This window comes from Rhinoderma darwinii, chromosome 8, assembly GCF_050947455.1.
Source record: "Rhinoderma darwinii isolate aRhiDar2 chromosome 8, aRhiDar2.hap1, whole genome shotgun sequence".
Classification (NCBI taxonomy): Eukaryota; Metazoa; Chordata; class Amphibia; order Anura; family Rhinodermatidae; genus Rhinoderma; species Rhinoderma darwinii.
Window position 1 is genome coordinate 111,122,480 of NC_134694.1, and position 11,304 is coordinate 111,133,783.

General features: G+C 45.0%; 2 protein-coding genes across 9 annotated transcripts in view; one reads left to right on the forward strand and one right to left on the reverse strand.

The window, feature by feature from the left end:
* MSH5 (mutS homolog 5) overlaps nt 1–11,304 on the reverse strand; it is a 66,856-nt gene that overhangs the window by 32,577 nt on the left and 22,975 nt on the right. For all 6 annotated transcript variants that reach the window (XM_075836326.1, XM_075836327.1, XM_075836329.1 and 3 more), the window contains 3 exons: nt 10,912–10,983; nt 9,469–9,590; nt 8,388–8,497 (listed from right to left, as the gene is read on the reverse strand). In XM_075836326.1, the coding sequence (XP_075692441.1) occupies nt 8,388–8,497; nt 9,469–9,590; nt 10,912–10,983 (304 nt within the window). The remainder of the gene's footprint in view (nt 1–8,387; nt 8,498–9,468; nt 9,591–10,911; nt 10,984–11,304) is intronic.
* CLIC1 (chloride intracellular channel 1) overlaps nt 1–11,304 on the forward strand; it is a 75,178-nt gene that overhangs the window by 9,343 nt on the left and 54,531 nt on the right. For 2 of the 3 annotated variants that reach the window (XM_075836337.1, XM_075836334.1), the window contains exon 2: nt 8,411–8,545. The exons of the other annotated variant lie outside the window; for it this stretch is intronic. Coding sequence is in view for 1 of the 2 variants with exons in the window: in XM_075836334.1 (XP_075692449.1) it covers nt 8,510–8,545 (36 nt within the window). In the remaining variant the exon portion in view is untranslated. The remainder of the gene's footprint in view (nt 1–8,410; nt 8,546–11,304) is intronic. 3 annotated transcript variants of the gene reach the window in all.

Genomic DNA, 11,304 nt, shown 5'->3' on the forward strand with positions numbered 1-11,304 from the left:
GGCCATGTTTTGCTGTATCCGACAAAAGTTTGCCGTTTAACTGATTGCAATGTTTATTAATTTGGTTCTAACCCTTCCCTCCATTAATATGGTTGTCATTGTTCTTTTTCTGTCTTGCCGGCCAGACACCCTTTGCCTTGCTTCCCGGCGGCATTGAGTGTATGGCCCGCAGGGGTTCAATCTGCGATACAATTTGAGGTTATTGATGGGCCCGGCCCAGCCTTATGCTGACCGGAACGGGGACGTGAGTCTTGGCGCGGTGCGGCCTGCCTTTCACTCACTGCCCCAAGATTGGGGGTGGTGGGTGGCGGGTATGCGGCCCCGTGGCGGGCAACACAGTGCGGCAGGTTATGTTTAACTACACTGAATAACTGTCCGAGACGATCCCGGCTGATGGACGAGTACTTTTAACACGTTTTAACTTGTGTAGTGACCCATCTACAGCGGAGACTATACTATGTCCTGAGGAATGGGCTGCTATGGCGGCCATGTTTTGCTGAACCTGACAAAAGTTTACCGCTTAACTAAATGCAATGTTTATTAATTTGGTTCTAACCCTTTCCTCCATTAATATGGTTGTCATTTTTCTTTTTCTGTCTTGCCGGCCAGGCACACTTTGCCTTGCCTCTCGGCGGCGTTGTGTGTATGGCCTGCAGGGGTTCAACCCGCGCCATAATTTGAGGTTGTTGATGGGCCCAGCCCGGCCTTATGCTGATCAGAAGAGGGACAGGATTCTTGGCCGTGGTGCGGCCTGCCTGTCACTCTCCGCCCCAGGACCGGGGGTGGTGGGTGGCAGGCAGGCGGCTCCGCGGCAGGAGACACAGTGCGGCGGGTTATGTGCAACTGCACTGAATAATAGACATGTTTGAACTGTGACCATATGATTGTAAAGGCCTCGGCGCGCCTGGTCCGCCATTTTATTTGAGGCAGAATGTTTTGGGAGATTATTGTTCTCTTCCCTCTATCCACAATCCCTGGTTTGTTTCCCCCTCTTTGTCATGACAACGCCTTGGGGTTCGCCTCAATGGATTACCGTAACCACACCTTTGTGCCCAGGTGTTGGTGACCCCGGATTCTATCAGTAGTACCCCCTGTGCTACTGTCCACCCTACTTGGCCGATTTTCGGACACTTTCTCTTTTTTTTTTTTTATGCATATTTGTCTCTATACCCCTTTTTACTTAATCTGTTTCTCCCACCCCTTTCCTTCCGGCCCTTCTTTCCCTTTCCCCCTGTCGGTCAGAACTCAGTATAAAAGTATTAGATCCTACAGATGGCAGCATCCGCCTTAAAAATAATCTCTCATAATGTCCAAGGCTTCAATTCTCCACATAAACGATCAAAGGCATTTCATTTCTATAAAGCCTGTCGTGCGGACATTGTCTGTCTCCAGGAAACCAGATTCTCTGTCACTTCTAGACCAAAATACCTCAGCGCACATTTCCCTGTTTTCCATGGCGCATATGCTCATGAAAAGCGACGTGGGGTAGTTATTGCCTTCAGGAAGAATCTCCCTTTGCTTTGCAATACGGAAATTCTTGACCCTACTGGTCATTAGTGGGATATTATGGACCAAATGATTTCCAAACAGGGTTTTTTTCACACTTATTTAAATTGATAGATGCTAATCGTAAGGGCTTACTAGTGGTCATGGGCGACTCAAATCTGGTAATCAATCCCTCTATGGATAAATCCCCAGCCCCGACCACACCCACATCTCAAACTCCCTCATCCACGTTTAGCGACATGTTACGCACACATGATCTCCAAGACCTGTGGAGGGAACTCCATCCTAATACTAAGGATTTTACTTTTTACTCCAATCCTCACTCCTCTTTTAGTCGCATTGATCACATATTTACGTCTCAGCGTTCACTACCATTATGCTCCGCTGCAAAGATACTTAGCACACCCTGGTCAGACCATAACCCTGTAGAGGTCTCCTTCTCTTCTCTGATCCCACGGGGGCTCTCTTTTAATTGGCGCCTAAACGACTCCCTATTGACATCCAAAGACTCATTTGCGCAGATTGAAGTAGCTGTTAAGGAATACTTTGAATTAAATGTGGGTTCCACGTCATCGCCGATAATACTATGGGAAGCCCATAAAGCCACCCTGCGAGGGGCTCTTATTAGGATGGGGTCCATTAAAAAAAAAAACAGAGAAAAGAAAATAGCAGATTTATACCGAACGTTAAATCAAAATGAAAATGCTTGGAAACAGACTCCTTCGCTTGCTAATAAGGCTTTGGTAGAGGCCACCAAACTAGAACTCGATCTTTTATTAACGGAACAGGCTGAGCGCAAACTACGATGGTCCAAACAGCGCTATTACTCGCAAAGCAATAAACCTGGTAAACTTTTAGCTCGCCAACTGCGAGTTCCTGTGGTGCCAAAAGAACTTGTTAGATTGAGGACAGCCTCCGGAACAATAACAGCTGATCCTAATAAGATTGTCTCCCAATTTAAAAATTTCCTTTCTAAATTGTACTCATCCCCCCCCCCACCTTTTGACCCCTTGAAGGTTGAAGGCCTGTTTGCCAGTCTGATCTTCCCGGGCATCACCCCCACCAATCTTGATGCCTTGGAGGCCGAGATATCTGAGACGGAAGTTCAGGCGGCTATCAAGGAGTTAAAACCTTCCAAATCTCCTGGTCCAGATGGATTTTCCCCATTATACTACAAAAAACTTTCCCCGCTCCTAAGTTCGTATCTAACCCAACTATTTAACACTATCCGAACTGGCACGACCCTTCGGGCACCAACCCTGACGGCACATATTGTAATGATTCCAAAACCCCAAAAGGACGCCCTTCAAATTACTAATTATAGACCAATATCCCTCCTGAACACTGATATAAAAATTTTAGCTAAAATTCTGGCGGCTAGAGTCAACCGCTTCCTTGACGGGATAATACATGGGGACAGTGGCGTAGCTATAGGGGTCGCAGCGGTCGCAGTTGCAACCGGGCCCCTAAGCCTGAGGGGCCCACGGGCCCCCCTCGCCACACTTAGTGTCCGTATCATTGCTTCTTAGATAAAATCGATCATTACACAGCGCATGAGCAGTAGCTTGTGTGTATCAGCGTGTGTACTCCCCCTCCCTTCTTGTGCTCTGAGGCACTGGATTGGAGGAGACGGGGAGGAGGAGCCTAGATACACACACTGCCGCACGCTGTGTAAGGAAAAAGCTCATGTCTCATCCCTGCTCGTTTCCCCGCATCCATGTGAGTTCTGGACAGGCATCTCTTGTAATTACATTGTCTCTCTTTAGTGGTTTTTCCCTATACTGTTTGATCTTTGCTGTCTCTCTCTGTTCTTTCCATCCTGCAAATAGAGGACAGAACGGGAGGATTCAGCAGTGAGAGCAGCGCAGACAGGACACTGATAAGAGGTTACTGAGGGTCATAATTCATCACAGGACAGCTCAGCCTCCAGTTATCGGGAAGACACTGATAAGGGGGCTAGAGGTTACTGTGGGTCATGAATGATTGCACATTACTGGAGGTCTGGAGCTGTGCTGTAATGTGAAGCACACAGCTCTGCTATGCCAGTGTCCATTAGGAAACTATAAAAAATAAAGAGGCTGCTCCTAAAGGTTTATAAAGTTGTTTTTTTTGCCAGAATCATAAATTATCACCTATCCTTAGTGATCATTTTGTTTTCGCTGGGACACCCACCAATCATGAGAACTGGGGTTCCAAACCCCCCCATTCCTCCTCACTGTAAGCAGGACATTGAATGGAGCAGTGATCGTGCATGCACTCTACATTGCTCCATTCAAAGTCTATTTACGTCATTGTCATAGACCGTGAATGGTGCGGCGGGCGTATGCTCAACAGCCGCTCCATTCAAGCTCCTCTTTACTGCAGGGGTGCAGTGAGGAGGCTCAGAGGGTTTGGGACCCCTGGTCTCTCGATCGCCTCCAGCAATAAGAGAATGATCAAATATACTGTGGGGGGCAAAAAAGTTGGTATTGTGGCTGTATAAGGCACAAAGGAGGGTATTACTGTGGGGCACAAAAAAGGCATTCTGATTTTGTGGTGGGGGCACTATTACTTTGTAGGGAACAAAAGGGGGCACTAGTACAGTTTGGGGCACAAATGGGGCCACTATTAAGGTGGAGAGGGCACTAAGAGGGCTATTGGGGCTAACAGCATAATTTGTAGTTTGTGTGAAGAGACAAGTGGTGGCTGGAAGAAGTCATGCCGGTCTGGCATGGATAGAGTAGAAAAGGGAAATCGGGATACAACTGTAGTGTATTAATTTTTCACTGTGTAGAGCTGGTATATGACCTTTATTTGGTGACTTCATTATTTAGGTATACTATCATACATGGAACTGCGCCGCTTTAAGCCTGCCGTGTTATAAAAGTTGTTTTATTCGTCTCTGATGTATATATTTTTGTTTTGAGGGGTTACTTTAGAGACCCAGTAATGCAGCTGAAAGTCAGAGAGAAGATGCGTAGGGGGGCCCAAACTCAAAGTTTGCACCTGGGCCCATGAGCCTTTAGCTACGCCCCTGCATGGGGACCAGGCAGGCTTTGTCCCAGGCAGACAAACAAGCGATTGTACCAAGAGAGTTATATCCCTGGTTCACCTGGCACGTAAGAGAAATGTGGCTTCAATGCTCCTTTCACTTGACATTCAAAAAGCTTTTGACACAATATCCTGGTCTTACATGGATTTTGCCTTGGGGAAGTGGGGGTTTGGCAGCCATTTTATGTCTTGGGTGCACGCCCTCTACTCCAACCCTACTGCTAAAGTTTGTTATGCGGGTTATCAGTCTGCTTCCTTTTCTATTGAACGAGGCACCAGACAAGGATGCCCGCTATCCCCTATTCTATTTATCTAGCGATAGAACCTCTAGCTATGATGATTCGCCAAAATCCGAACATGAGGGGTCTGGAGTTGGGGGGCGTGCAACATAAATTGTCCCTCTTCGCTGACGATATGCTACTTATGCTCTCCCAACCCCTTATCTCCCTTCCTAACTTAATGCAAACTCTATCAGAATTCGCTTCAATATCTGGACTTGCTATAAACCCCACGAAATCCATCGCATTAAATATTAACCTGACACAACAAACTATGCACTCATTACAAAGCCATTTCCCCTTTCAGTGGGCCAGACATTCATTGAACTACCTGGGTATTCATTTGACCCCCTCCTATGATCAGCTGTATTCCGCTAACTACCCCTCCCTTATCCGCTCTCTAACATCCTCGATGACATCCTGGCAATCCACATATCTATCCTGGATGGGACGCATCTCTGCAGTCAAAATGACCATCCTTCTAAAGCTCCTCTACCTGTTTCAAACCCTGCCAATCAAAGTCCCACCACACATTTTGCGTCTTATTCAGAACCGGATTTCTTTCTTTATTTGGAGGGGAGCGCGTCCTAGAATATCCAGGTCTACACTTTGCTCGCCAAAGGCCGATGGGGGTTTGGGGGTTCCGAATATTTCCAAATATTACCAAGCAGCTATGATAGCGTCCTTAACTAAATTGCATGTTTCTGTAAATATGCCTTTATGGGTATGCCTGGATATCCCGGAGACGTCGCCAACCCCGATCCAATCATTACCTTGGGTACCCCCCTCCCTTCGCTCTCCTCATCTTTCCCCCACACTTACGCACATTTTAACGGTATGGGACTCTGTCAAATATTCTAGCAGATTGATCTCACCGCACCTTCCTCTCCTTTCGCTGTGGCATAACCCCCTGTTCTCCCCAGGCGCGGACAATTATCTTGCTTTTAAATGGTGGTGGTCTAGTGGTATACTCAGAGTTCATCATCTTCTAGCGCCCACTCACTCTCGGATTCTCTCGTTCTGTGAGCTTCAGACCTCTCGGCAGATTCCCAATGGCAAAGTATTCCGATATTTACAACTCAAGAATTGGATTATTTCTCTTATTCATAATAAGACTGCTTCTGACTCCTTCTCTCAGTTCGAGCGAATCTGCGAAACTAGCCCTAACACTAAGGGGATCATATCAATATTATATAAGTGGCTTCTTAACAATCCCACACCTGTTCCTCACACATATGTGGATCGATGGCACCGGGATCTGGGGGTGACGCTTGAACCAGCAGATTGGCACAGTATCTGGAATACAATGTCGCACTGCTCTATTAATATGAATATTTTAGAATCAGCCTATAAAGTCATGATGCGGTGGTATCTGGTTCCTAGCCGACTTGCACGCGCTTTTCCCACCTACCCCGACTCATGCTTTCGTGGTTGCCACACTCCCGGTGACATGCTCCACATCTGGTGGTCCTGCCCAAGGCTTATACGATTTTGGAGTAGGGTGTTTGGCCTCGCCCAAAGTTTATTCGGCATAATTATACGTAGGGACGCTAGGATAGCTCTTCTCCATTACAAACCTCCAGAACTCACAAATGCACAATTTCGACTATTCTCTTATATCCTATTGGCTGCTAAAATAACTATCGCCCACTCCTGGAAAAAACGTACAGTAACTTTTGCAGAGGTCAAAACCAGAATAGACCAGATATTTGTGAACGAAAAACTTACAAGTATCTTATTAGATAGAGTTGCCGGATTTGAGTCGCTCTGGCTACCCTGGATTAGCTACGCATACCCTCACCTGCCTGCCACTATAATTACTGCTTATTAAAGTCAAACGACTTCTTTCATAGCAGATTTCTGGCCGACAACCCCCCCTTACCTTCCCAGCTTTCCGCTAAACTCTTCCCAATCCTTCTACTCCCCCCTTTTTTTTCGTCTCTTGTCTTTATGCTGTTTCTTTTATTATATCGAGCCTGCATTTTTACTGTTACTGCAACCACGAATGTTCAACACTTTGTCTTTATAATTGCAATATAATTTGCTGAGTGTATAGATTTATTTTTTGTTCAGTATTATTTATTTGTGTTTTCGAAATATGCCCTTTACCTTGTTGTAAAACCTTTCAATAAAATTTGTTGAAAAGAAAATCACGCAGGCGCACAGCCTATCTGATGACACACGCAGCTGTTAAGTGTCTTTTGCGCACGCAAAACGCTGTGTTTTTTGCGGGCGCAAAACGCACACGCTCGTGTAAATCCGGCCTAAGGGCCATACTGTACCTCTGTGTACCTCTAGTTTAGGCCCCATTGAAACATTCAGGATTGAACACGGATTTCGGTTTACGTTCTGCGTCAAATGGGGTTTATATGACAGCGTTCACAAGCAACGGAAAAAAATCAGTGCAGATTTTTGTCCACACCGCGGGAAAAAAATCTGCGAGAATAAGTAGCATGCTACTTATTCTCGTGGATTTTGCACGGGAGAGCCAGAGGTTAACCCCACACGGATTAGCCTCATTGAATAGAGCTAATCCCCATGTAGATCTATGACAAACTGCACATCTGCGGAAGACATCTGAGTGTCAGCCTCGGATTTCTGCTGCAGATCCTTTATTCAATACATGTCAGATACGTGCCGCATGAACATACCCTAAGGCCGGGTTTACACGAGCGTGTGCGTTTTGCGCACGCAAAAAACGCGGCGTTTTGCGTGCGCAAAAGGCACTTAACAGCTGCGTGTGTCAGCAGCGTATGATGCGCGGTTGCGAGATTTTCGCGCAGCCGCCATCATTATGACACTCCGTTTGGATGTTTGTAAACAGAAAAGCATTCAGAGTTTGACAGCTGTTGCGCGAATCACGCTGTTCGCACGGAAGTGCTTCCGTGTGACATGCGTGGTTTTCACGCACCCATTGACTTCAATGGGTGCGTGATGTGCTAAAAACGCCGAAATATAGAACATGTCGTGAGTTTTACGCAGCGGACACACACTGCGCAAAACTCACGGACTGTCTGCACTGCCCCATAGACTTGTATAGATCCGTGCGACCCGCGTGAAAAGCACGTGCGTCGCACGGACGAAAATTACGCTCATGTAAATGAGGCCTTAAACCCCATTATGTGCTGCTTGGTTTCATGATATATCTTTATAGCAGTCTAAGTTCCACTTTTCTGATACAGAGCTCCAAATCCCCTGCATAAATATAGAATTAAATTATAAAATTCGAACCACTTGCAGCCACCACTAGAGGGAGCTACTGAGCTCAATAATAATAATACATCATGCTGTGAGCTCCCTCTAGTGGTGGCTGCTGGCAGCAAGAATTTTATCATTTAACTCTATGTCTGTAGGGGATGCGGAGCTGTATATTAGATAAATGGAGTTCTGACTGCTTTGAAGATATATTAAGAAATGAATCAACACAGAAGAGCAGTGAATGGTTCAGTTAATGGGCAGTATATGCTAAATACAGGATACGTTAAGATATAATATTGTCAACCTCATTGGTGTAATATTAAATATACAAATACATATCAGCCATGACATATCTGTAATAATTTGACATCATACATGACATATTTCTTGATACTTAGGATTGGGACTCCCACACTGTTGTCTTCCAGTTCAATGCCAATCCGCCTCCGGTCAAGAAATTTCAGGAGCCCGCCTAAAGCACAGACCTGAAAAAAGAAATGTGTATGGGGTGTCCGCTGTTAAAACAGTATGCAGTAAGTTCCTAAGCTCCCTCTAGTGGTGACTGCAGGCAACTACTAAAACTTTAAACAATGGGGGACATTTATTAGACTGGTTTCAATGAGAAATAATTGCCAAAATGTTAATAGGATGACCAGTTATAATACAGTTTCAGCTTATCGGCTGCTGTGTGCTTTTTACATGATCTACAACTTTCTCTGGCATTTCAAAATCCACTAGTACGTCTGGGCAGTGCCTGGCACGCAATACACCGGCGATATTAATAACTATGTAGGTCACCCAGCAATTGATGCCATTGATTTCATTTATAATCCTCCCCTGTTAATAGCTTTTGAACACTGAGCTGCCTAAATCTGGTTGGATTCTCTTTATGCACATTAAGAAATAGATGAATTAAAGGCAACGGCCACCTGAAAAAAAAAAAATGGGTATCAGTGTGATTGGTGCAACTTTCAAGATACTTTTTATTAAAAATTATTTTTACTTTTTGAGATACAGCTGCTTTGTATCCTGTATACAGAGCAGCTGTATCGTGCACTAAGACCTGAATCTGTTAGGTTCACGGGACTGACTGGTTTAGTGACCGCGGGTTCTGTGCGTCTCTGACACGCAACATCCACCTGTTATTGATCACATCTAAGTTACGAACTAAGATGTGATCGATAGCAGCTCAATCCTGCGTGTCAGAGACGCGCAGAACCCGCGGTCACTCGACCTGTCAGTCCCGTGAACCTAACTGATTCAGGTCTTAGCGCACGATACAGCTGCTCTGTATACAGGATACAAAGCAGCTGTATCTTAAAAAGTTCAAATTATTTTTAATAAAATGTAATTACAAAGATGCTCCAATTACACTGATACACAATATTATTATTATTTTATTTTTTTTCAACTATTTCAAAGGTGGACAGAAAGGAACTGTGATTCCAGCTCTCACCATTAGAGGGCAGTCAAAGGGTATGATGGAGGAGAGATGTAGAATTTTCTCAGACTCGGTGAGGTTAGATGGCAGCAAAGAGAAATTTCCTGATAGGACCCTCTGCTTACAGATGGGAAGCGCTGAGTAAAGAGAAACACAATATTTCAGGATCAATCATTACAACATTTATTTCTTCACGTTATTCAGCATTGCAAAACATTTATATAATGATGGAGAAAAAGGGGCCACTGAGGGCCGGGGGCATTTTTCTGTTGCCGTCTTCAATGAACCAACATCCTTGATAAGTTCAAGTACATATAAAAGCAAACCAATGTGTTATTAGTAACGCAAATAATCTAGAGGAGAAAATCTCGAATAATCGAAGGTACAAAATGGGCCCATAGCAATCTTTGGATACTTTATTACACATCCGTACCAAGGGCGGATATACCATATGTGTAGCCTGTAGATTAGGGGGCCACTGCCACCCTAAAAGCAGCTGCCTCCTGTCTATAATATTGCATGTAAGGGACTGAGCTAATGAATTACGGGGCTCACAATCAATAGCGGATCCCCATACTGTAGGTCTGTTTAGGGTGGCCGCCCAGGGCCCGAAGCTCCGGGGGGACCCATGGCCACCCAGAGAATAAAACCACATCGTAGTCTTGTCGCGTTTTTCGCCGCAGATCGCGGATCTGTGCTGGGCAACTCAGGACATCTCATTGTTGTGGATCCGTGAATCCTGATGACACACGGATGCACAACAACGTTTTTCTGCAGTTCGCAACGAACCCGTGGTTTTGCAGATTGCAAAACAATTGCGGTCGTGTGCAAGACGCCTAATACTGATCAAATCTAAGTTGATCAGTTTACATTTAATTAGGATTAGATTGTGTGTCAGAGGCACACAGGAGCCGCTGTCAGCCAAAGCCAAGACGTCAGTCCAGTTCATTGACGGATTCGGCTTACAGCGGCGTTCTGCAGCTTCTATGTTAAGTTGATACATAGAAGTTGCAGTACTGACATTTTTAATAACTGTAGATTAGAAAAGTACATATACATACATTGCAATTAAAAAAATGGTCACTAAAGGTTTCCATAGATCTGTTCACATTAGGGTCAATGGAATCTATCAGGCTTTCTGTTTTTTTTGTTATCAATAATAATGCACTTTCCTGCAACATCAAAAACACCAGAACGCAGACGAGCCCCATTAAAGTCAATGGGGGTCTGTCAGGATCCGTAGGACACTTTGAAAATGTCTCTATGGCTCCATTATAAACCTAAGCCATGATGCCAGTGTGAACAGAGCCATAGAAAATTATATAATTTTGCTGTCCTATGATGTAAGGAATATAAGGAGATGTAGCCCCCTTGTCATTTCCTGTTCTTCTCGCTGTTCTAATATCAGGCAATTTGTTTCCGGACAGGGGATACAGACAGAATGATAAGACTGATTACCAAAGTCCATACGTGGAAATAGACATATCTCAGCTCTGAATCTTTCATCCGCTGCAGCATCTGGAGCCGGGTCTAGAAAACACAAAACAAGTCAGAAGTGTCTGCCGGCCTGATAAGTAGGAAGGATATTGGTAGTCAATTCAAATAGGGAGATGAGAGACTAAAGGCCATTTACACGGGTCAAAAATCAGGCAAACATTCATGAGAACGCTTGTTCCCGATCATTGCCCTGTGTAAACATGGAAGCGATCCGCCGACACACCAGCAAACCCTCGTTTGTCGACTGATCGCATCTTTCATGCAGCCTGAAAAATAATCCTCGACTCGTTGGCATCACCTCCCTGTGTAAACGGGGGATGTGCTGCCAACAATAAAGTGTGCAGACTATATGGG